The 27,773-nt window shown below is 33.8% G+C and overlaps 1 protein-coding gene across 1 annotated transcript; it reads left to right on the forward strand.

Moving 5' to 3' along the window:
• The first annotated feature begins 5,621 nt into the window (after window positions 1–5,621).
• Window positions 5,622–27,602, forward strand: LOC140437634 (maltase A2-like). Its single transcript, XM_072527256.1, has 7 exons — window positions 5,622–5,987; window positions 12,414–12,745; window positions 15,232–15,357; window positions 17,522–17,763; window positions 21,787–21,988; window positions 25,114–25,694; window positions 27,285–27,602. The coding sequence occupies exons 1-7, from the start codon at window positions 5,825–5,827 to the stop codon at window positions 27,352–27,354; spliced, it is 1,716 nt and encodes a 571-aa protein (XP_072383357.1). The 5' UTR covers window positions 5,622–5,824; the 3' UTR covers window positions 27,355–27,602.
• The last annotated feature ends 171 nt before the right edge of the window (window positions 27,603–27,773 follow it).

A 27,773-nucleotide genomic window follows, 5' to 3' on the forward strand; every position in this document is an offset into this window, starting at 1 on the left:
GCAGGTCGTTCATGTACAGATAACATCTTCTGTCTTAAACAAATTATAGAAAAGAAAATTGTGACAAATAAAGAGTTACATATGACTTTTGTAGATCTTGAGAAGGCATATGACACAGTCCCGCTAAATAAACTATGGGAAGTCCTGGGCACATCAAACATACATCAAACTTGGTTAGTGCTCTCAAAGATCTATATTATGGTTCAAACTCCCAAATGAAATTCGGAAACCTCTTAGCTGAAAAATTTGCAGTTACTAAGGGTCTCAGACAAGGATGTTGTATCTCTCCGACTCTATTTAAGATTTATATCTCTGCAGCTCTGAAACAATGGAAAAGGAAAGTCAAAGGAATGGGTATACAATTGAACGATCAGGATTACATATATACTTTACAGTTTGCAGATGATCAGGTGGTGATCTCAAATGACAAAGATGACATGGAATACATGCTTAGAAAACTAATTGAAGAATACCAGAAATGGGGATTAAATATCAATTTAGAAAAGACAAAATACCTCTCAATTGGAGCTGAAGCAGAACAACTCGATATCGATGACAATCAAAAAATAAATCCATGCAACGAATATAAATACCTGGACATCATCTTCGACCGTAGTGGAAAAGACGAACGAGAAATAAAACATCGAATTGTACAAGCACGAAAAGCTATAGCATGTTTGAACGGAGTTCTATGGAGTAAAGAAATATCAAAGAAAAGAAAATGGAACATCTATGAGACAATGGTTAAAACTAGCCTACTTTATGGAGTTGAGACATGGAGAATAACCGAAAAATATAAGAAAAAGGTCGAAGCCACAGAAATGGATGCCATCAGAAGATCGATGAGAATATCAAGAGCCGACAGAATACGGAATGAAGTGATAAAACAACAAATGGGTATAGAGGGCACTATAGTTGAGGATATTGAGAGAAAACAGCTCATATGGTATGGGCATGTGAACCGAATGGGGGACGAAAGATTACCTAAAAAAATGATGATGTGGCAACCCCCAGAGAAGAGGAAACGAGGAAGACCACCACAGAGCTGGAACCTGGGAGTTAGGAAAGCGATTAGCGCTCGAAATCTGGACGAAGACCTAACTCAAGACAGAATACAGTGGCGTTTGGGAGTCGGACAACGTCGTAAGACGTTATAAAAAACCGAATATATATATATATATATATATATATATATATATATATATATATATATATATATATATATATATCTAACTAATGGTTACCCTCGAGAGGGAGTTCTTTTATATGTCAATAAAAATTAAATTTCTTTTCTGCCACCTATATAAACTATATGAAATACTTAACCTGCGCCACATAGAAAAGACGACTCAAAAACCATCTACAGCAAGCAACCCAAACAAGTGTCTTGGCTTAAGTTAGCATACTAATACCTAGATTTTTCAACCTATACATTCATTATCAACCACAACCAACTTTTACTACATACTTCATAAACACATACGATTTAGACATCATAGCGCAAGTTTCAAGTTTTGAAGAGGGGGAACAAAAATTGGATGCTGCCCTGAATATAATGTACGATTATTAGAAAGAAAATTTTTTAAGACCAAATTTAACTAAATCTCCGGTCTGCGCTTTCGACCTTTAGTCATGATAGGCTAAAAAAACATCATCTGGGATAACACTACGCTAGAGCACATTAAAAAAACGACACACCTTGGAGTCACACTAGACTGCTCGTTAATATACAGGTTCAATTTCGAAAAAAAAACCTGAAAGAAGGTTAATGCCAGAAACAACGTTTTAAGGAACATTTTAAGGAAGCAATAGTAAATGAGGGGCCAGACTGACAATACTAAGATCAACAGTGCAGGTGCTACGCTTCTCAACGGTGAAATAAGCATGTCCGGTATGGAATAGATCTGAGTCCGCCAAGAAAATTGACTCTAGCAAGACGGAAATGCGAATACTCATTACCGGCTGCATGAAACCAACCCCTCTGAATAAACTCTATAAATCTGTAGGCCTCATGGATTCCGACTCTCGTAAAACGGTAGATGAATTCACTTTAAAGATCAAAATAAACCTTCGACAACTACCACCTCCTTTTTGGCCACGACCCGTATCCTAACAGACTAAAATCAATTTCTTAGCGCCTTGCTAGATGAACCACCAGCTTGCTACTCACTAACAAAAACTCCAGAAAGCTAAAAATCGACTAGGGGAAGGAAAACGGCTTAAAGACTGAAGTAGCACCGACTAAGTTAATCAAATGAGGTCTGCTAAACAGAAATGATAGAAGGTGTGACTTCAGAGCAGTACAGAACATGAACTCGACGAGTTATGGACAGAAAATGAACTATAATTGGACAGTGCAATACTGTTCTCAGAAACTATAATTGTTTGGACACGAAAAAGTAAAAGTGAAGTATCTGTTTCTATTGAGATGCTTCAAATTTTATAAAAAGGCCACTCAGAAAGAAAGTACAGAAATTATTTCGGGATAGTCCATTGCTACAAGACTAAGCTAGCAAATTACTCATTCTGTTGAAAGTCTTTCTAGAAAGTATTGGTTAATGCAACAGGAACTTTAAAAAAAATAACAGATAATTACTCTGCTCTTAAAAAAGATACATATAAGTGGAGACACAAATAATAAACCGTCCAAACTCATAAGCCATTGAAAATTCTGACCATTCGCCGAATTCCTCTCAGGGAACCCTTCGCTTTTATTTTATTGCTTCGCTTTATTTTTTGTTTGTCTTAAAATAAAGTTAAAATTTTACGATCCGAAAATGCTAAAAAGTTCATATCAAAACCAAAACAAAATAATATCATAAAACGCAACCATATTTATTTTTTTTTACATAAAATGTTGGAAATCAAATTGGGAATTACCTGAATCCCGCTCACATTTTCTATAAATTATTGCATATTATTATTTTTGTAATAAAAATGCACTACTTTTGATTATGTTTGTTAATCTTAATTTGTTTACATGTTTCCGCTATGGGTTTTTCTGGTATTAACACGAAAATTGTTTTTAATAAATCTTAATTATTTCAGCTTTTTAATAATCTTACAAGGCGATCTAATTTATCCCCTTCTATTAGGTTAATTATCCCTGCGTGGATATAATCTACCCATGCATTTTTCAATACTAGAATTCTTACTGGCTTTTAGTATGTCGTCTTTTAATCTGAATATAATAAAATATAAAAAGAAAAATAGAAAGCAGACAAAACACGAGGCATGAGAAATATGTAAACACATGATACAAGAAGTCGCTAATGGTACTATGCAAAAAAAATAAAGAGAATAATTGCAAAACAGTGATTTGATGAATAATGTCGTAATATAACAAAAAGAAAAAATATGTAATGCATACCGATGATTACAACAATGGCATAGAACACGACGAGTAGCAGCAGAATATAAATATAGAAGAGTAATTACGCGAGATAAGAGAATTAACTAAAACAAAAGAAATCAGAAAAACAGAAAATAATTTAAACAAAGAGCAATAACCTGCAAAGACAAAAAATGAAACAAGAAAATGGTGGTACACTATGGTGGAATTGCATTGGATCAAACGGATATGAGATAAATAAACCCTCATTCAGTAGGTGAAATGAAAGATGTAGTTACTAGACTGAAAAATCATAAGTCACCTGATTAGACGACATTGGCGCAGATTTAATAAAAAAAGGCGAAGACCTCCTACTAAATGCCATACTGTTGTCGGGCCAACGACAACAGTAGAAAGTCAACTGAAAAGTACAGGGTAAAAGATCAGTAGGAAGATGCCAGAACTTATGGCTGATGATCTCATGAGGAGATGGTTCGACCGCTCATCCGCAGAAATCTTTCGCGCAGCAGTTTCCAAAACTACAATTGCCATTTGGATCGCCAACCTTCGAAAGGACACGGCGCCATGAGAAGAAGAGCTTATGAAGCGGTCGACACAATCTCAAGGAACAAAAAAGATAGTCCATTGTGGTGGATAAATGACATCGCTAATGCAGTACATAAAAAGAAACAAGCATATCCAAAGTGGCTCTAAACAAATGACCCAGATAATAGAGAACATATGCAAGATCAGAAGAAATGAGAAAAATTTAGTAACTAAAACGAAAAATATTACCTGAAAAAATAAGTGCGAAGAGATCAACAAAATCAAGACAATTATGGGTAAAGGTAAAAAAACTGAGAACAACCAGAAAAGAAGCGAGTAGAATAGATCTAATAGAATAAAGATCGTGGATCGAACATAACTCACAATGTCTCACAACTGAAACAAGACCGCAATTCACGAATACCATTACAAGAACATGTGTGGAATACGATGAAATAACAGTAAAGAAAATAAAAGTAGACTCTAAAATCATACGGACCACAAGATATACCGGACGAATTACTAAAAACCAGCCCAATTATCATTGGAATTATTATTTTATTAAAGACTTGCTACCGCAGTGGACAAAAGGACATCCATAAAAAAGAAGATAGAAAAAAGAAGACAGAAAAAACAACAGGGAGCTAAGTGTCATAAATTCACTCTTAAGACTCTATGGAAAAATAATAAAAAATAAAATTGAAAAGAGATGACAGACGTAGAAGAACAAAATGATTTTTGTGTAGACAGATCCTGTACAGACAGTACATTTTTTAAAGCAAAATATTAAGAAAAGATTAGCCCACAACCTTTCACCCATATAGTATTTATAGATCTGACAAAGGCATACGATATTGTACCACTTTTAAGGCTCTGGATAACAATAGAAAAGCAGGGAATAAACAGGAAAAATATAAAAGCAATAGAACAGTTTTACAAAAATATTACACTAAACATTACAACTGGAAACAAATTAACTAGCGAAATTTCTATAAAGTGCTATAATATGGGTATCCCAATTAAAGACGAGAGATTGTACAAGAGATACTTCGCTGACGACCAATCCATTCTAGCTGAAGACGAGAGTGATATAGACTATATTCTTAGAAAACTAGAAAAGGAGTACACCAAGTGGGCCTCATAATGAATATATAAAAACGAGTGGGTACCTAGTTGCAGAAGAAAATTCATAAAAACCAGATCCGAAAAAATACAATTTGTCACAGATATGATTTGAGAATATTCTTTGCTGCTATTTTGAAAGCTACAATAATTTAAGTTTACCATGCAAAGATTAGGAAGTTATGTATTCGTATATCACAAATCTCAAAATTTGTTATATAATTATCAATGCCTGATTTACTAGTTAAATTAAATATTGTATACTCTGTAATTCTACATATACAACTATAATAAATAATTAATGAACAAAAATCAAAATTGTCCTTAGATCTTAGGCACACCTCGATATTAAAATCTTCTTCTATAGCCACCAAATATCGCCAACCGCCAAAAAAGATAGTCCACTAACTTTTCCAGCTGTTTCAAAAAGCCCTGAGTATTAATTCCTAAAGGCGTATATATTGTGACAATTATATATATATATATATATATATATATATATATATATATATATATATATATATATATATATATATATATATATATCGTAACACCCTGTATAACGTTCAACTATTTATTGTTCAAGGCTAAACTTATATAAGTATCTCCACTTAAAAAAAATTCAGTGTCAATTGCTTGGAAGATCACTAATATAGACCTGCTTAAAATTAACAAATAGTTTTCGACCCTAAACCACTTATCAAATTAATAGTCAACAACGTCAAAGATAAAATTTCTTAATTTTTTAAACAATATACTGGATGGATATAAATAAAGTTTCAAAAGCTCAACCACTGCGTAAATTTTTAGATAAAGTGTAAAATTATGTTCAGGTGCAGTTTATTACTTTCAGCTTTATTAGCTGCGAGCATAGTTCATGCACGAAGCGTGGGGGAAGACAATGATTGGTGGAAAACGGCTACGTTTTACCAAATTTATCCAAAATCATTTAAGGACAGTGATGGAGATGGAATAGGAGATTTGGAAGGTAAGCACATTTAAGATTTTGTGTACATATAGAGCAATGAATGCTCTTTTTTTGGAGCGTTTGAAGTGTCAGCATACGATATATAAATATGTAACTGAAAATTAATGAATATTCCAAATTTTTATTTTGAATTTGAATAGAGGGTATTAACTGTTTTATTAATGTATTAGAGAATGTGCACTTAGCTGTACCCCACAATTTTTATCCTTCATAAAACTTCTTGATCAACGCAGTTGATTGCTTAGTTATTTATGGAATAGTTGAATTTAAACCTTAAGTGGTCGCTAGAATATTTTTTACAGAAGTGGTCGCTTGGCGTGCTTTGTACGCCAGACAAAAATAATGAAGTATTTAAGTTAACACTCTACATTTCCTAAATATATAGGAATAAATAAACACATATTTTATGTAAAAAATTACTTCTTCTTCAAGTGCCATCTCCGCGGCGGAGGTCAGCAATCATCATAGCTATTCGGACTTTTCAGACAGCTGCTCTGAAAAGTTCATTTGATGTACATCTGTACCACTCTCTCAGGTTGCGCAGCCATGATATTCTACGCCTCCCTATGCTTCTCTTTCCTTGGATCTTTCCCTGCATAATCAGTTGGAGCAAGGTGTATTTCTCTCCACGTGTAATATGTCCGAGATATTCTAATTTTCTTGTTTTTATTGTATTTAAAATTTCCATTTCTTTGTTCATCCTCCCCAGAACTTTTTTGTTTGTGACGTGTTCTGTCCATGATATTTTCAGAATTCTTCTGTACACCCACAGCTCGAATGATTCCAGTTTTTTTATTAATGTCGCATTCAAGGTCCAAGATTCCATTCCATAAAATAAAGTCGAAAAAACATAGCACCTCGCCAATCTAACTCTTAGTTCCAGTTTTAAATCCCTGGTACATACCACTCTTCTCATTTTGTTGAAATTTGCTCTAGCCTTTTCTATTCTTATTTTGATCTCCTGATTGTAATCATTTGTGAAGTTAATTATTGTTCCCAGGTATGCATCTTTGTTCACTTGTTCGACGTTGGTTCCGTTTATTAGAAGATTCTCGTTATTTCTTTGAGTTTTCGATATTTTCATGAATTTTGTCTTTGTACACCATACTCTTTTCCATACTCTGCTATTCTGGTCACCAGTCTCTGAAGATCTTCAATGTTTTCGGCAAAGATCACAGTGTCGTCCGCATATCTAATGTTGTTAATGGGAACTCCATTTACCTTTATTCCAGCTGTTTCACCCTTAAGAGCTTTTTCAGGACCTTTTCGGAGTAGGCATTAAAAAGAATTGGCGACAATACGCATCCCTGTCTCACTCCACATCTAATTTCAATTTCTTCTTACAGCTGTTCGTAAGTTCGCATGTTTCCGTCGCAACTTGTAAACGTAGGTACTTTTCTTCTTCTGCGTTCATTTGACGATCACATACTCTTTTAAATACTTCTTTATCACCTTCCTGCTCTGAAGTGAAATCATGGTCACTGTATTCAATAAATTCATCGGACGCATCAATACCACCCATGTCTTAATTATCAGATTCTTCTATTATTTTTTTGGCTATCTCCTCTAACTCATCGCTAGTAAGTTTTTTCCAATAATTGTATGGTAATTTAGACCTAAAATAAATAATTACAGCATAATAAACTATACTTTTACTTAATTATTTGCTCCGATAACCAACAAATTATTGTTACTTACATAGCCGCTTGGCGTACTTTATGCACCACTTAGTAACACGCATTGTTTTGTATAAAACTTAAGAGGTCGCTGGTTAAATGATAATAGATAAATAATTATAAAGTAAAAATGTAATATTTTGTTTGTGAATAAATTAGCGACAAATAGCAAACACAACTATAAATAAATTAAGAAATTAACTGGTCTTACTCATTATTGATGTTTGTACAAAGAATATAGACTTACCCTTTGAAATATTGGAGTCGTAGCCAAGGAAATCTCGTTGGTACCGCGTCGGGGCGCTCGCCGACGCTCGATGGCAAGAACCTGTCACACTCACTAGGTCCGTTTGGTTCGCTGTCTCGAGATGAAGTGTCTTGAGATTGCAGGTCAGAAAAGAATCTTTTCGCCGTTGGGTAGAAGAGGGTACATCAATAAATCACCCTATTGTATTGTGATTTAGAATGCGATAATTTAAGTTAATTGAGACCGTAATACGAAACCGTACACTTGTGTGCACATTTGTGACACAGAATACAAAAGAGAAGTCAAATTCTCCGTACTTAAAACATAATACATGAGATGGCCAGTTTAACAATTTTACAGGAAGCAATATATTTTTTTATATATATTTTTTACAGGCCAATTACAGTACCGTAACAGAAAAATATTAATAATAAGAATATGAAAAGAAATAGTATATACTTTCCCAAACACGCATCAACAATGACGTCAATTCTCGTACTAAATTTGTAGTGAGGAAGATTTACACTAAAGTCTAATATAGAAGAATGTGTGGTAGGAGGATACAGGAATGACCTTGTCTATTAAACATCTGGATTTAAAGTTATGACCTTTTAAATAAGAATAGCGTACTTTTTACGTCGTAGCGATCACTTAAGGTTTAAAGTAGTTTCGAAAACAGTTTAAAATATCATTTCTAAAGAAGATGTTGTAGCCGACAGGTTGTAGCTGACAGGTGACGAGAAGAAGATTTGATCGATTTTTCAGATTGTCTTAGTAACTGAACGCTTGATGAGAGGCCATGTAAAGGACATTCACCAGTTTGCCGCTTATGTGTAGCAATGGATCGACTTCTGTAGCGGTAGTAGTCTGTATTAATAACAGTGATATGCTAGGTACTTTCGATGGTTTGGATATAATCTCAGAATGAGTGTAAGGTCTTTATGGCATACCACCTTCTTTAACTTTTTTATTTCGATGTATTGATACATCAAAAGCAGACCAATAATAACGAAGATACGATATAGTACCATGTTCGTTTCTACTCTGTTATCCTGTATCAAATTTCCCTTCGTTTGACACCTTGTACGTTAAAATCTGATCAATAAAAAAAAGATACGACATAGTCTCTAGTCTCTTTGGCAATGCTGCCATATTTTTTTAATGAAAACCATACTTGCCATCTCCTTTTTTTTTTTTAACAAGTACTCTTACGTCATGATCCGACGAGCTGTCGGGCCTACACCACAAAAAGAAGCAAAATGAGCAGATTGGACCTTAGCGATTTTAATCATAAGATAATAAGAAATATATAGAAATAACATGGGTACCCTCCACCAAATAACTGGAACTGTTGCTAAAAATATTTTTGGTTCTGTTTTTTGTTTTTTCTTTTAATTTAAGGAACATGCTGAATTTTTTGTATAATTTTATGTAGTGTAATTTTTCTTTCTTTTTTAATATTTTAGTGTTACACTCACATAAATTTTAGTTAGATAATAACAACTGAATATATATACAATTTTGCTTTTGCTCCTTTTACGTTTATGTCTTATAATTTTTCCTCGACAATTGTCTTTCCAACAGATCAGATCTGACACATCATGTACTGAATACCTTTTTAATCATATCTCTATTTCAATGTTAATTTTAAGTTTTTAATGGTCTAATCTTCTTCTTCTTTTTATGGCGCTACAGCCCTTTGTCGGTCTTGGTCTACTTAACAACATTTTTCCATTCTGTTTGTAAGATATTTTCCTTTGCCACTACCTGATGTTCAAGGTTTTAATATCTTCCTCTACATTGTCTATCCACCTTTTAGTGGCCTTCCTCTTGTCTTATTTCCTTGGGGTTTCCACCTCTGGTTTACTTTCACAGCTCGGTTATCTGGCATTTTTTCTAAGTGGTCAAGTTAGTTTAGTCTTTGTAACATTACATACCTAATGATATCTGTGCTCTGCATTAATTCATCCAGCTCATAGTTCGTTTGTGTTCTCCACGAACGATCGCTACAATGGATTGGTCCAAATATCTACAATATTCTGCGATCTACAATATGTACAATATTCTCAATTGATTGATATCAGTCGTTGAAAGGGTCGATATTTCAGATTCATATGTGACCATTGGTCTAATTACTGTTTTGTAGATTTTAAGCTTATACTCACGATTCAGTAACTTAGTAGGTATGGTTGTCTACTTTCAGATTCTTAGGTCGATTCGACTTTGGGCACTCCATATATTTTGTTTTCCTCTCATTTATATGTAGACCAAATGCAGCGGATTTACGTTTCAAATCACTTTGTCACTTAATGCCCTTCTATTGCGGCTTATTATGGGAACATCCATCCACACATGCGCATATTTGAGTAGATCTTATATTAATACAATTGTTCACATCTAGTTTTCTGATAATAGCTTCAAAGGTTAGAATAAAAAGTGTTGTTGATAAGTCATCACCTGGCTTAACGCCATATTTCAGTATCGTTGGAAAAGTTCGTAACGTTTTTAATTTTTGCTATATGTCCTAGGTATTCTAACTTTTGAGGTTTGATTGTCATCAGAATTTCTTATTTCTTCCCAATTCTGCGGTAGATTTCCATATTTGTAAATCAGTAGACCCAGGATAACTCCGATGTACCGATTTATAGCTTTAACGTCCATGACTCTAACTATTAGAGCAGAACTGTGAATATATAGCATTTTAGTAGACGACATTTAGTTTTAATTATGTGTTGGTTTTCAAAATTGCGTTCCACCCTGAAGAATGCTGTTTTTGCTTATACTATTTGTTGTTTTGGAAAAAATACCCTCTACGATTATTTGCAGGCAACAGACCAGATGACAGCCAACCAATAGGAAAAGGAGACAATCCTTCCATATTGACAGTAGAAGTTGTATGCGCTTTAAAAGAAACAAAGAACAACAAAGTTCCTGGAACTACTAGAGATCAATTGCCATTTAGCAATTGATCGATCGCTTCCGTTCCTCGTCTGTGTCGAGTATTGATCGACCGGCTCTGTCCCACCTCTAGCCTCGGCTGAGTAGTCATCAATCGTTCTCTTGGTTTTTAGGTATTGACCAAAATCATCGGTTTCCCATCCTAGTGCCGCTAATATTCCTTTTTCAGCGGAATCTACGTAGGACCACAACCCCGTTGATTTTATTTACAAATGCTTGCCTTTTGTATAGAAGTAAATTATACACATTGTATATAAGTAAATTTTATTTTTGTAACTTATTTGAATATATTTTTATTTGGAATATTCTTGCGTTTTACGGAGTCTGGTGTCTAAAGCACCTACCCGTCCTACTATTTTTAATAATAGTGCTAAAACGACATTAACTGAATATCTACCAATTTAAGTAATGGATTCGACCGCTACTTGATGGAAATTTATTTTATATAACAATAGAACACTGAAAACTTTGGTTATCAAAATTTCCACAAAATTTATTACAAAATCTTATCACTACAGCTGTTTCGGCAGAGTGCCTTTCTCAAGTGATCTATTTTTGGTATGTGTTTATACTTTATAGTCTCTAACGAAATAGGTTGAGGAGGGAAGAACTGTTTGTCTCAAGTTGGTCATTCAGGATTAGGTATGTGTTTTTTTAATTTGTTAATGTCTATAGATTCTAATAAAGATAGCTTAAGGCCTTTATTTTGGATGTGAAGAATTTGAAATTCGTCATTAAAAGAATGATTATGATCTAGAAGGTGAAGTGCGTATGTAGAATCTGTTTTTCTATTATTAAAATCCCTTTTATGTTCTGCTATATGTTTTTTAAAAGTTGTACCAGTTTGACCGATGTAAGATTTTGGACAGTCGCCACATTTAAGTTTGTATATACTACTGTGTAAGTGCTTTTCATTTTGGTTGTTTTGGTTTTTAATATATTCATAAGTTGTTGTTTGTTCTAAAAGCTGGTGTTATACCTTTCTTTTTAGGTATTTAGCTATGTTTTGGCAAACTGGCAGCCTATCATAGCATATTACATAGAATAACTGAAATTCCGCTGCCAGAATACAACTTTGAGACAGAATTGAATATCATTAAGCAAATGCCAGTAAACATGGGTACAACTAACAAACAATTAATAAAATTTTAAATCAAAAACTACACAAGAAAGCCCTGAAATTAGTATTTCCACCAACAGAGAAGAAACCCAGTACCTTCTGCTCGATTACATATACAGGCAAAATATCAACAAGCTGCCGAAGCAGCTGTAGTGATAAGATTTTATAATAAATTTTGTGGAGTTTTGAAAACATAGTTATCAGTGTTATATGATTATCTACCAAATTACAGTGGCATTTTATATTAGCTTTTTCATATATTTTTTGCATTTGAGCTGACAACATTGCCATATTTTAAAATACTTTGTCACAGCGTTTTCATAATTTTATTATCTTCAGCTTAAACTGCTTTACTATTTAGCATCTGTAATATTTATTTGTGCCACGATGTAGTGTTACCTTTTATTAACATTTTGTGTTTGTAGGAATTATCCAAAAACTAGATTATTTACAAGATCTTGGAGTCACGGGAATATGGCTATCACCAATCTATAAATCGCCACTGGTTGATGAAGGATACGACATCAGCGATTTTAGAGATATTAATCCACTATTTGGTGACTTAAAAACTTTCGTTAGGCTTGTAGAAGGAGCGCATTCCCGAGGATTAAAGGTTGTTTTAGATTATGTACCCAATCATACCAGCGATCAGCACGAGTGGTTTAAAAAATCCGAAAATGGCGAAGAAGGTTATGAGGACTATTTTCTTTGGGTAGATGGCAAGGATGGATTAAAAACAGAACCGCCAAATAATTGGGTAAATATTTATTTTTCCTCTCCATTTTTTTTATTCTATTCTGTCTAGGTTAATATAAAGTTTACAGTTTTTATTTTAACATATAACAGTTATTTGGATTATAAATCACAAATCAAAGGAAAAACAATATAAGATTTGATTCATTAAAAACATTATGATTAAGAAATGATGAAAAGATTGCCAATGTGAGTCCGTAATACTGATGTATGGGAGATGGTCAATTCTCACAATCTTAGGTAGCTTTTATTAGAGTTAAATTGAGGCAACATGTTTCGAGGATCACAAGAGTTAAAATTCAGTGATTTTTGAAGTAGCTTTTACAATGTGTTATTCTACTGAGGCCAAAAAGATAGCGTATTGCTCTTTTTCGTAATTTAAATTTTAAATTTAAATAACATGAGATTGGGCAAGTGTACTAGAACCCCAAAAAGGAAGAAAAGAAGGTCATATCGAAGATGAGACTCAAACAAAGAAAAATATTAATATATGTTATTTTAAAAGATGCTAAATTGATTTCCTTTGAAACAGATTTTATTACACAGTAGGCTGAATCTAGTTTTTTACTTAACAAATCGATATGAAGGGACTATTTAAGGTTGATGTCTATAAAAGTACAAAGAAATTTCACAGACTCAACGATACTGATCTTTCTGTTATTAAGAAGCAAGGGTTGAAGAGCTCCTTTATAGGATAATGCTACTGTCTTATCCACGTTAAAAGAGAGTAAATTAGAGTCGGACCAGGTTTTTATTTTAAGAAGATCAGAAGTTATAGTTGCATGAAGAGTTGCAATATTAGAGTTCCTCCAGGTAATACTGGTATCTTCAGCAAAAAAAATTGATCTCAGTACTTATTTTCTACTTAAAACAATATCGGCTTACTTAGCCCTCAAGACGCTTTTATCAAATCCCTTGACACATGATAAAGCTTACAACAAACAGTGATTAACTTACATTACAAAAATTGCCATACTGCATTTTAAGCTCAAATCACCTTCTCACCACACATATGAAATTAAGAAAAACTTTGCCGGTTTTTCAAAACTCTTACGAAAACGATGTTCACTCGTCTACTCCCTCCACTGCTCTTCCTCTCTTCTTTGATCGCTAGCTATGACCATCTTCATTGGGCCAACATCATACATTGTCGTACCAGATATAACAACGTGACTATTAGGGTATCTCTCTTGCGTTCCTTGGATACGAAATTGAACCTTAGATTAGATTAGATTAGATTAAGAGAGGTGGCCTTTCGGCCTATTCCACTGCGACCTTTTCAGATCTATTGCGGTCCTCTAGTCCTAGATAACATTCTCTAGCCTGACCCTTTTTATAAAGTCTAGTAGCTTCGAGACTGTACCTTCCATGTAGCTATTTGCAGGTGGATTTTCTTCTCCTAATGCAAAGAACCGCACATTTGCCAGACTGTCACACTGACATAAAATGTGCTCTGCTGTTTCTTCTTCGAGGTGACAGAATCTGCACAGGTCATCATCTGATAATCCCATCAGCTTCAAGTGCCTATTCAGCTTACAGTGCCCTGTTAGAAGACCTACTATGACCTTGACTGTTTTCCTGTCTTTGCTTATTAGGTCTGCCGTAAATTTTGGCGAATGTTCTGTAATGAACTGTTTCGCCTGTCTTTGTCCTGGTGAATTCCTCCACCATTCCAGAGATTTGCGAGCTACCCACTTCCTTGTAGCCGTTCTTGTTACTGATTTAGCAACTCCGCAGAGGGGTTCCGGTCCAATGAATGGCAATGATGAGCCTTGTTTGGCCATTTCATCTGCTTTTTCATTGCCCTTATGACCCTCCTGCCCCGGTACCCAGGCTACCGTAACCTTGCTACGGTCTCCAAGTTTATTTAGGGCACACACGCAATCCCATACTAGCTTAGAATTGACCTCTACAGAATTGAGTGCCTTAAGCGCTGCCTAACTATCTGTGAAGATGGAAACTGAACAGAACGTTCTTTCCTGCCTTTCTATTTCTTCCACGCAGTGATGGATTGCAGCTATTTCCGCCTGGAAAACTGTCACATCCTTAGATATACTTACCGGAAAATGTATCCCTTGATTTGTCCCTACTATGCCGGCTCCCACACCCTCCGATGTTTTTGAGCCATCCGTGTACCAGGTAGCAGCAGCTTGTATGGGTACACCTTTATTCCAGTCTTCCCTGCCTGGTATCTTAAAATTGAACCTTAAAATGCCGGTATTCAAATTTTTGTGGAAACTTATATAAATTAAAAGGTAATTAGGCGAGGTCAAATTCGACAACCACCTTGCCATTTTTGTTTTCAGCCGATTCTGCAAAAATCTTGAGAAGCAAATAGCTTTGGGTCACTGTAACGCCATCAGACAGGAGCGTATCAAATAAATTTAATTCGATATTTAAGGGAAAAAAATTATGCTATAAGTTTTGCAGTAGTTAATACAAATAAAAAAGTTATGTTGTATTTAATTTTATTTTTTTTTTATTCCATAGATCAGTGTCTTTAAAAATTCTGTCTGGGAATGGAGTGACAAAAGAAATAAATTTTATCTTCACCAATTCTTTAAACAGCAACCGGATCTGAACTTCTTTAACGATAAAGTCCGAAAAGAAATGAGGGTATGTATATTTAACTAAAATTATTCTTACATTTAGAAATATGGGTTTTATTATATTTATGGTGAGACAATTTATAAATTTTTAGTTTATTATCATTCTTTTAAAGTTTTTTAAGTAATCGGTCGACTATTTTATTTAATTTTTTTGTTGGTAGCCACAGTAAATGAAAAAGACCAAAAAAGAAATTAAAAACGCAATTAAACTTCCAAGGCAACGTTTCAATATCGGCCTAGAATTAACAATACTTAAATGATATGTATATTCTATTCTTAGTCCAATCGTCAGAGATTTGACCTCTATTAATCATAAGAACGGTTTCCCCCTAAAATTCCCCCTCGTAGGAGTAAAAATCGATTTACTAAGAAACGGGTAAAGATGTTTATTAGCAATTTTTGTGTAGAATGAACAGTTTTCTCAGCAAACAACTCTTGAAGCGATTGGCGATGTTCAATATCAGTTATGCGCGCGAAATCAATTTTTAATAAATGTTGTATCAACTCGCCGGTAAAAACTTGATATTTCTTGATCAGAGCCTCCTATCGTCAAAAATTAAAATGCAGTTTAAAGGTGATGAGTACAGCTTTCGTATGAAATTTCTACATTTTGCCGTAAATGAAGTCAGTTTCTATAAATTTGTTCAATAAATAAACCTTGGGCGAATTTTTCCATTTTTTATGATTCTCATGAGATAAATAAAATTCAGCGCTGTTTAAGCATATTTCAAATACCTCACATTTGTTTCCAAAACTTATAACCCAAATATACTATAGATTTCAAAAATTAGGTTTTAAAAATGGAAATTCCATGGTGACCGGTCAATGAAACTAATAAATGTTTTTATGTCATACTAGTTTATTATTGTGTTTTTAATGCTTAGTTACCAACTACGTTATAGTGTACTTTATGGCCCGCACGGGCGTAAAGATTAGAAAAAATTATTAGAAAAATCTTTATTTAACAACATTTTAAAACATTATTTAGAATTCACATAAAAGTGGCAATTCTAAAAGGATCCGGTGATACTAAGATTACCCGCGGCAAACGTTGACTCATGTTTCATAGCTTGTGTGTCAAGTTTCTATAAGGAAACCCCACATCCAGAAGATATGCCTGCTAGCATTCTTGAAACCTCATTCTTTAAAGATATGCTGTCCTCTAAATATCTTTTAGTAACCGACGTACTCTTCCACCCACCATGGCACTTCAACGTGGTCATACTGGCCCCAGCTTCTGCCAGAAGAATTGCCGAAGTCCGACACAGGTCGGTGCTTCGTGAATAAATTTTAAAACATTTTCTTTAGAGAAGACTCTAGACTTTTTTAGCTGGTAGCCTTTCGAGCCTTGCTTCAAATATTCTTTCAATTTATGGTAATTGGTAATGTTAATATACTTATTTACGATTAAAGTATTCTTTACCATTGAATATTTGGACCACAGGGAACTCAGAGAAAATGTTTCGGCGAGATCGGCAAAGTATACAGTAGCACAGTTTCACTAGTGTTCTACATGGTTTTCTGTCATCCAGTGCTGTAATTTTTCATATTCCTTGTCGTACTCGACTTGTGTTGTAGTGACATTTGCGTAGCTTTTTCCGCTTCTTTTTTTAAATTTGGTTAGGGATCTCAAAAATATCTTGCATTTTCACGGTTTTAGTTTGATACGTTTGACAGCATTTCCGTAGCGTAGCAACATAACACGGACGATATAAAAGTTTGTACGCACCGCGGGTATTAATAGATGTTTATGCCCAGAGGGCATGTTACAAACCCGAGGGCCTCTGGCCCGATGGTTTGTAAGTCGCCAGTGGTAAATACCCTTGGTACATAAATAACTATTGATCTTATGAGAGTCATAAAAATGGCAAAAATCGTGCAACGTTTATTTATTTAACACATAACAACTGATTTGCATAAAAAAAAACTGCATACAAAATCTGCACTCTTCGTCTTTAAAACGCATTTTGATTTTTGTCGATAGGACTTAATAAAAAATTGCACAGCTTGTTCATATAATTTTTAAAGTTTCAGTGACATTTTCCTTTCTGACAACTTTAGTAATAAATATTATTTTCTACAGATGTAATGACCTTATAGTATAGTATTATTATGTAAAAATATTCAGGGCATATTTATTTTGATTTTAATATCTATAAATATTTCTTTAGGATATTCTCAACTACTGGCTGGAAGAATACGGAGTTGATGGAGTAAGAATTGATGCTGTGCCTCATTTAGTGGAGGCCAAAAACCTAACTAATGAACCAAGAACCTATGATCCTAACGCGGCTCCAAATGAATATGACTACTTGGATCACATTTTTACAAGAAACCAACCAGAAAGTTATGATTTGGTCTACGAATGGAGAAGTCACATCGACGAAATATCCAAGAATACTTCACAAACAAAGTAAATATTAATGTACAACAGACACATTGAATACAAAATACAATCATAATACTACAATGCAATATTAGCCGCATACGTCTTTGCGATACAGATATCCATCTTTGCCTTTACAATTAGTAGTACAATCCGTAGTATGACAGTTTTTTTTGATATCTCCCTATTTTTTTCATGTATTTTAATTAATTATTGAGTATTTTCTGGGCAGTCTTCGATAATCTATCCTGTGAATATGTGGTCCCCATTTATCTTTATAATCAGGTATCTTGCCATTGTATTGTTGTATTTAATTAAGGCTTAAGGCGTATAAGGTAAACTGGTCCATAGTTGGACGATTTTTTTAGTGTATAGCACGTTGATTAAGCGTTTGTAAATTATAGTAAGAGTACCTATGCATGGGTATGGATGTAAGGAAGCAAACTAATAATAAATTCAAGTAAATTTTTATTTATAATAAATATTATTCAACAACTCCCACCATGGACCATTCGTTCCACTATGAACCACTATATGGTCCATTATGGGACTCATAGTGGTCCATAGTGAAATTTTTAATTTAAATCACTTTTACTTTATTTTAAATTCGAAAAAATTCACAGGGAACACAAACTAGCGAGCAGCCCTAGCTGCACTTCCACTAATGGCAGGAAATAGCGGCTTTAGTAAAATATCTTCTGCTCCTACGGTATCTGCATCGGGTTTGTCAGGGAAAACAAATTTTCGGGCCACGATTCTCTTCATGAAAGATATGTTATATTCTCCACTTACCTTTAACAGTTTTTTGGTCGTGTATCTTATTAAAACGTAGTCCTGATTTTAAATAGAAAAATCTTGATTTTCTGATGTGAAGCTTTCTAAATCGCTAGAATCGTTGCAAATCTCTTCACTAACATCACTGTTCGAATTAATTTCGCCATTAAAAACTTGACTTTTAACTTTTTTAGCCTTCTGCTTTTTCTCTTCTGAAAGTGTTCTTTTAGTTAATCTTTCTTTATGCTGTTCCTCTATGGCATTTTTTATGGGAGTATCTGTTATAATTGCTGACTGTAGCTTCTTTCTGCTTTTCCTAAGGTTTTGCTTAAAAGCAGCTTTGGCATCTGGCCTAATTTGCTGAGGGGTCATTATACTGGATGGGCCATTAATTGGACTGACATGTCGTGGTTAACAATACAAACATCATAAATGCTCATAGGTATCGCAGAATGAGTTAACATCTAGTCATTAACTCCTCGGTTATAATAGCTTTTAAATGGACAGAGAGGTAATAGTGTGGCAATGTCAATAAAATAATCCCATTATCTTTACACAGATTTAGCACACGAATATCGTAATATGGCTCTTATAGTTGTCAAGAATTAATAGAACTGGAAATTCTTTACTGCATCGCATATGATTGATAAAAAGGTCTATATACTTTAAAAAATTGACTCTCGTCATCCAACCAAAGTAAGATGCTGCACCATCTGATCTTAAAGGGGCCCCAGTAAGAATGAAAGGCTTAAAAATTTTCCTCGGAAATACAAAGAATGGAGGCACAAAAGTCTCATTAGCGCATATTGCAGTGCACATTGTTATTAATGTGCCCCTTTCAGCGCTTCTCACTTTTCCAATTTGTTTTTGTTTAATGCTAGCAAGTACCTTCCCGGGTTTATGTACATTGTATATTTGGTTGGACTGGATATTAAGTTTCGTTATTACCTACCAAGGCTAGTTGCTTCTGGTTTTCGAAGCGATAACACAGTGTGTCGTTTCCTACAATTATGCAACCATTCGACTCCAGCTCGTTTCTTCTCGTGCCAAGCTCTAGGCACCGTTTTATTATTAGTAATGGCATACTTATAAGTCAATTCACGAGTACGTATTATTGTTAAGCCGGAGCATATTTCACAAGCCTGAATTATGTACTCGCATAATAGCGGTTCCTCTCTACTTGTAAATATTGTTTTGAAACCTTTTTTTTGTCCATATTCAAAATATTTTGTGTTTTTTTCATTAGCTAATTTGAATTTCTTCACTTTACGTTGTAGAGCCGATTTGCTTACACCATGCTTTTTGGATGCACTCATCAATGACATTTGATTTTCTAAGACATCTTCTACTGCATAATGCATATACCTTGCATATATTCATGATCCTCTAGACTTTTTTCGAAAACTGCTGACAGTTGGGATTTTGGATGTCTCGAATATTCAGTTCTGCAAAAAATGAAAATGTTTACCATATTTTAGAATATTTTATGGTGCATCAAAATACAAATGATAAAAATTTTTATCAAAGTGGTCTTTGTATTCAAATGGGACTTGACATCAACACAGATAAGACCAAATTTATGATAATATCAAAGAGTCCAATAAATAATGAATAACTAACCCTTGGTGGACAGCATATAGAGAGAGTGACAAAATATAAATATCTGGGAGCTTACATCAACACAAAATTAGATCCAGACCAAGAGATCAGGGTACGAATAGAAATGGCAAGGGCATCGTTCTTAAAATTCAAGCAATTGTTCTGTGACAAAAATCTGAATACTGCACTGAGACTGAGGTTTGTTGAATGTTACGTCTGGTCCCAACTATCGTACGGGGTAGAAACATGGACGTTAAAAGCGCAAATAGTTAAGAAGCTTGAAGCCTTTGAACTTTGAATATACTGGAGAATGTTGAGATTTCCATGGACTGCCAGGGTCACCAATGAGGAAGTGCTGAGAAGGATGGGTCGAGACAAAAAATTGTTGAGAACAATAAAAGTACGCAAGACTGCATACCTTAAACACATACTGAGGAATGATAAATATAGTCTTCTGCAGGTCATCATGCAGGGTAGAGTCGATGGCAAAAAGGGAATAGGTAGAAAGAGGAAGTCATGGCTGCGAAATATTCGAGACTGGACAAACATGACTGTAAACGAATTATTCCACATTGCAAAAGACAGAGAAACTTTTACAAATGTGGTCGCCAACCTCCGTTAATGGGGACGGCATAGGAAGAAGAAAAAGAAGGTGTAGCTAGGTTTAAACAGAATAAGACGATATGGAGGTGATGTATGTTCAGCTGATCACTCACCTGAATTTCTAAAATATTGTGAAATTCCCACTATGTACCGCATCCTACTATGGAAAAGTTTACCCTACTTCTTGTCTAGATATATATCGGTGATAATAGTTTAAAATATTACGATGGAGAATAGTCGGGCCACAATAAGTAATGTAATCTTTTGGCAGATGAAAATTGTCCACAAGGTAGATGCAAACTCGACCATTAGAGATTCGAGAGCGAGATACGAGAGCAGTACGGTTTTGGATTGTATTAGTGTTGTTAATGATACAGAAAATATTCTTCTATGGTTATAGTATTATGTATTAATATTTTTTGGAAAAACTATAATTTTTTGTTGTTTAGAAACTGTAGAGTAAGAACGTTTGTTGATCGGTACCATTGTTGAACCACTGTAGTCAAAAATATCACCAGACGTCTTGTAGTATTAAATAACTTCTGTGTAAAATTTTTACTCAAATTTAATTTTAAATTTATAATGAGTAAATACGACTTAACTTTAACTTTAATGACTTAGTTTGTACAGGTTCTTACAAGTAACTTAATAACAGGTTCCTCAAATCAGACTGAATACAAAAAATCTATTTTTGATGTTGAAACTCAAAATTGTGTTAATGAGATATTTCACACTTAACTACACACATTTTTTTTGGCTTAGACTTATCGTCATACAACCAGACACAAAAGGAATAAAACAGTCATTATTATAATTTAACTAAATGCCCTATCAAAATAAAAGATTACATCGATATTAGGAAAACAGGGAGACACTCTTCTCGCCTAGGGACCTATCAAGGCATTGATTTATATAAGACACAAAACTACACACATTAATTGACGTTTTGTTAATAACTGCTTAGAATGTATCGTTTTTTATTTAACTGTGAATGTGCCTAAAATGTAAACAATTAACAAAACCTGTTGATCGGATAATTCATCCCTACATATAGTTATTGTTAAATATTTTTAGAATTTGCATGACGGAAGCAGCTGTTGATATAAAATATGTCGTACCATATTATGGTACAGCAGACGGATCAAAATTGGGAGCTCATTTCTCATTTAATTTTGTGTTGCTTGGATTGGAAACGACTTCCACCGCTGGTGATGTTGCCTCATTGATACACTCTTGGGTGGATAATCTTCCAAAAATATACACGTCTAATTGGGTGGTAAGTAAGCATTTAAAGTATTTAAATATTTTATTTATTCTTATTTATTTACCACATGTGGCCAAACCCTACTCAAAAGTATCGTGGTCAGTAATCTTAGCACTCTATCCACAGATCAACCTACCTACTGACCTACTGACGCGCGAAAAATAGCGGATCATAGGTGTAAACACGGAAGTATGCCACATTAACAGACCGGCAATATTAACCAACATACTGACAAACGGGAACATATTCAATGAATTAGTTTAATTAACTTGAACTTGTCACTTAAATCCAAAAGGATGTTGAGGATGCAATACAACACCTAACTACATCAATTCAAAAAGTTGCCTGGGCTGCTGCTCCAGAAATCTCATATAAATGAAAACCAGGCTCATATCCAGACTATATAAACAATATGATTTATAAAAAAAGTAATCTAAGAAAAAAATGACAAAGTACTCGAAACTAAATAGACCAAACAAATCTAAATAGAGCTACATGACAACTCAAAGAAGCACCAAACGAATACAAAGATGCTGGTATAAACATTTTTAGAAAACCTTTCTGTAAGTAAAAATAAAGACTACTCACCACTACAAAATTGAAAAGGAAACTAAAATCCCAACAACAAACTAAGACTCTTATAAAAAAAGACGATAGTAGTTGGGTTGGTATTGATAAAGACAAATCAAGCACTTTTGCTGTACACCTTATGTCTCTATTCAAACCTCCTCAGAAAGAAGCTCATGCAGATGACGAAAACTCCATTTTAGACATACTGGACAGAATTCATTCTAAAATTAGTAAAATCACAGAAGTCGCTGCAAAATTAAACAAAAAAAGCACCCAGTTATGATCTTATCAGAAGTTTAATACTAAGAAATTTACCTGAAGAGGGTAACAGGCAAACACTGCATATTTTCAAGGGTATTATAAAAATTGGTTACTTTTCTGTCATGTGGAAAGTAGCTTAAATAAATAAGGAGCCAAAACAACAAAATCAAGCGAATACGCAAATGAGGTCTCACCATACCAATATTATCTTGGAAAATAACTTAATATAAATATCAAACTACAAATTTTTCTTTTGACACAAAAACATGACACCATCCAACAAATACATAGGATAGTCATAGAAGAGTTAGAGATGCCCTTGAAAACAAGTCCTACAATACAGCTGACTTCCTAGACATCACACAGTAGGCATTTGACAAGGTCTATCATATTTTTGTATGCGAATACTCTTACAAAAGAGCATTGACTTCAGAAAAAATATTTACGTATTTTTTATAGATTTCGAAAAAGCCTTTGATAGACTACCACAAACTCTACTATTTCAATGCTTGGACTCAGTTGCTCTGGACACTATATTACTCAAAAATCTTAACTACAATCAGACTGCTTGTATTAAGGTAGATCAAGAGGTTTCAGACAAATTTTCTATTTAGCGTGGTGTCAGACAGGGATATGTTATGGCTCCGATGTTGTTTAATAGCCACACTGAACCAGTTTTTGAGATAGCTCTAAATAATCGTCGCAAAGGTGTTAAAATAAGTAGCGAAATTATTAATAGCGTCAGATACGCAGTTCACACCGCCATAATGGCAGAGAGCCTAGAAGACCTTCAAGCCCTGTTAAACGCTGTAAACGACGAATGCACCGAAAAGGGCTTAACAATCAACACAAAGAAAACAAAATCGATGGTGGTCGGGAAAATTAATATCAAGGACTCAATACTAAAACTAGATAACAAAATCCTGGAAAGTCTGGAACAAAAGCACAAAAACTAATCCCATAAGACTACAACGGGGAGTAAGACAAGGAGACACCATCTCTCCCAAACTATTTACCCTTGCTCTAGAAGACATTTTTAAGAAACTAGAATGGAACAACAAGGGTATCAACGTCGACGGATCTTACTTAAACAGCACTTGAAATTCTCAGATGACATAGTTTTAATAGCCGATAATATCTAGGAAGTAAATGATATGTTACAACAATTGAATGCAGTTTCAGGAGCGGTAGGCTTAAAAATGAACTACAACAAAACAAAAATACTGAGCCGAGACCAGACAAATATAACAATACAAAATCATACCATAGAAAATGTTGAACATTAGATATATCTAGGTCATGTCATCAAACTGGGAAAACCAAATCAAGATGCTGAAATTAAAAGAAGAACACAACTGTAATGGGGCGCTTTTGGCAAACGTGAAAAACGCCTCCATTCCTGTAAACTTAAAGCAAAAGGTGTATAACACATGCATACTACCAGTTTGTACCTACGGCTTGGAGATAGTAGCCCTTACCAAAAAATCTGCTATAAAATTAGAAACAACGCAAAGAGCAATGGAACGATTCATGCTTGGAATATCACTGAGAGACAAGATTAGAAACACCGAGATAAGACGTAGAACGAAAATTAGTGATATTGTGGAAGAAATTACAAAAATAAAATGGGGCTGGACAGGTCACGTAGCCCGATATAATGACAAGAGGTGGACACGAAGCATTCTAGAATGAAGACCAAGGACGACAACAAGAAGCATTGAAAGACCTCAAAAAAGATGGGTAGATGACATAAGCGCAGTGGCAAACAAACAGTGGATTAGATTGGCGCAATATAGAGAAAGATGAAAGCAATTGGGAGAGACCTACATTCACGAGTGGATGGAAAATGGTTGACAAAGAAGAAGTGGAACACTTTAGATATCTGGGTAGTTGTATTGACTGTAGGGTTGAAAGTGACGAGGAAATTTCAACCAGAATAGAAATTGCACGAAAAAGATTTATTAACTGGCGTCCATATATAATAGATAGATGCTTCCTAAATAATTATGGTGAAGGTTGATCTATATCCGGTCTCGGCAGGAGTTTCTCAAGGTAGTGTACGCGGTCCAACCCTATAACATCACGTTCACGTTAAAAAGAGCGATTTTTGTCGACGTTTTTATGTTTTACTAAACTTTTTAACTTTTTTTGTTGTTAGTCTAGTTAGAGTCCTGCATTTTATAAGGCAACTATGCAAAAAACAATAATTTGCTATTATAAATTAGCTTTTCTACTATTATAAATTTTCAATATAGTGCAAGCATAATATTCAATATTTAATTATTAAACTATTTAATTGTTTCTAGTTGGGAAACCATGATAACCACAGAATTGCTACCAAAGCCGGAAAAGAAAGAGTGGACTGTTTAAATATGTTATCTGCTTTCCTGCCGGGAATTCAAGTTACTTACAACGGAGAAGAAATCGGCATGGAAAACGGAGAAGTTAATTGTGAAACACAAGGTCTAGACCACGCAGAAAACTGTACAGATTATTATAAAATCTCCAGGGATTTCGAAAGAACACCCCTCCAATGGGACAATAGCGAATTTGCAGGATTTACCGATGGAAAAAAGACGTGGTTGCCCGTCAGTTCAAAGAAAGCTGAATGTAATGTGAAAGATCAACTAAAAGACGAAAAGAGTCATTTAAGTATATACAAAAAGCTGCAGAGGTTACGACCCCAATGGCGTCAAAGTGAATACGAAGTTAAAACTTTAGACGAAGCACAGAATGTTCTTCAAGTTGTTAGGTATAATGAAGGTGGATCAAATGAAGCTCAACTTGTTTTTAATTTTGGATCTGAACCCATTAAAGGAATCAATCTTAATAGAGGAAGTTCTTACGAAGTGGTTATTAGCAGTAGTAAATCCTCAAGGAATGCTGGGTAAGTATTTGAGTATATGAATTTGTGACCTTATTTATTTTTATAACTCGGTGGTTATCAAACTAAACGTGTAAAATGAAAATAGGGATAAGATTATACATAGAGTTGATATACATTATGTTCTTTAGAGTTACAGGTATGTTTATTCTTGTTTTATACAAAGTTTCTTCATCATATCTTGTAGCTTTTAACATAATTTTCATGTATTTATATTATTTCTGTAATTTTTCTCAGTCTTTTATTATTTGTTATCAATCTTAAATATATTATCGTATGTTTTGTTTTCCTATTACTGCTCATTCTCCAATTAGAACAAAATGTAAAATAATTAATAAACATTTCCAATTTCTCAACTTCCCCAACTACAGTTTTTCATAAGTTTTTGTCACTTGTTCATAAGTTTCTGTTAGTTTTTGAAATCAAAACAAATTTACCTTTATATTAATTTGACTAAGGATCTAGAATCTTCAAAATTCTTAGACTTATCGGCACTAGAATCAATGACTAATTCAATTTAATAGATACAGGAAACCTACTCAGACCGATCATGTCATACATTCATCTTCAAATTACTCTTTGTCATACAAATTATCAGCTTTCCATACTCTTATCAAGATTAAGAACTATTATAATAGAATAGAATAAACGTTAATAAGCTAATAGCGGTCAACGATCCAAATATTATTCACAGATTAAACTAATTTCAAAAGAAAAGTTAAATTCCTTCAACAATCTCGTTTTTTACAGAAGTGACTATCTCCCCTTCAATGCATCCATACCAAGATATAGAACTTGTTGAAAAGATGAAATAGTCTCTTATAAGGTCACTTGATTACATCCATTTTAGATTTAAGTCATATTTTTTGTAAAGGTTTGAAAAACATTTTGTAAGTGGCTTTTTGCAAATGTTCAAGTAAGTGGTAATACTGTAGTATGTTTTAAGTAACAGTCAAAAGGTTGACCTAGGTGAAGTATCATTTACCTTCTCTTTTTTTTCGTTGTCCTTGCTATTTATCCCTTACAATCAATCAATTTGAACTTTCCTTCTTTAAACCATATCAATTTCAAATTTCTACTTGGACTTTATAGAATACAAGAAACTATTCTAATTTTTCTAATCCCTAATGGTTTTTCCACTGAGATACTCCAGAGATTCAAAGGTTCTTTGAGCTTCTGAACATGTTACCTTTAATTAAATAATTTAATTAGTACTAGTTGAAACCTGCGCAAAAATTGATCGATCTTTTTTACTCCACAAATCGATTAACTACATTATTTTAGGCATATTAAATTTTTTAGCTGAAATTTGGTTAATAAGTAAAGCTTTTTAGTTATCAAACAATTGTCAAATTTATGAAAACTAATCCCACTCAACGGCAAAATTATTTTAGTCTTTACTTTTACACATTAAAAATCAACTTATTAATTAACAAGTTATACAAATTACTAACTAACTAACTAACAAATGATATGATGATCGCATCTCTGTACGTTTATTGGTTTCAATACATTCATTTATTCAATGAATGATACCTTTTTATGTACCACTAGTTTCTTCCCGCATATTATGACAGATTGTTTTATTTACAGAGATGAAGTGGACGGAAAATCCCTAAATTTGGATGCCTATGAAACTTTGATACTGAAACCAAAAGTATAAACTGCTTTAACTTTTACTTTTTTGTAAAAAGATACGATGACTGCCAGCACAAGAATATTTAAAGAAAACTGTGTTACTAAAATCAGTACTGTATTTATTATTAGTATTTATTGTTGTTAAGATTATTTTAATAAAATAAAAATTATAATAGGAATTTAAATTAAATGTACAAAACTCTAGATAGAAATATAAATAGAATTGTAGAATAATAAATAAATAGGAAAAAAATAAAAATTCCAACGATGATGTATTTTTGTTAATTTTCACTACAATATAGACGAAAATGAAACGTTGAAGTTAATGGAAGAAGAAAGACAACATCGAAAGAGCTACTGTAGAATGCGCAGTTACGAAGAGCCAGGGAAAATTCTTATTTTCCTACCGATTCGATCCGAACGCCTTTTTTACATAATAATTAT

The sequence above is a fragment of the Diabrotica undecimpunctata genome, chromosome 3 (assembly GCF_040954645.1).
Source record: "Diabrotica undecimpunctata isolate CICGRU chromosome 3, icDiaUnde3, whole genome shotgun sequence".
In the NCBI taxonomy this organism is placed as follows: domain Eukaryota; kingdom Metazoa; phylum Arthropoda; class Insecta; order Coleoptera; family Chrysomelidae; genus Diabrotica; species Diabrotica undecimpunctata.

Coding starts and splice junctions, on each gene's coding strand:
- LOC140437634 (XM_072527256.1), top strand. CDS start 5,825: ATGTTCAGGTGCAGTTTATTACTTTCAGCTTTATTAGCTGCGAGCATA. Junction 5,988..12,413: donor TGGAATAGGAGATTTGGAAG/GTAAGCACATTT, acceptor TTGTGTTTGTAG/GAATTATCCAAAAACTAGAT. Junction 25,695..27,284: donor AAATCCTCAAGGAATGCTGG/GTAAGTATTTGA, acceptor TTTTATTTACAG/AGATGAAGTGGACGGAAAAT.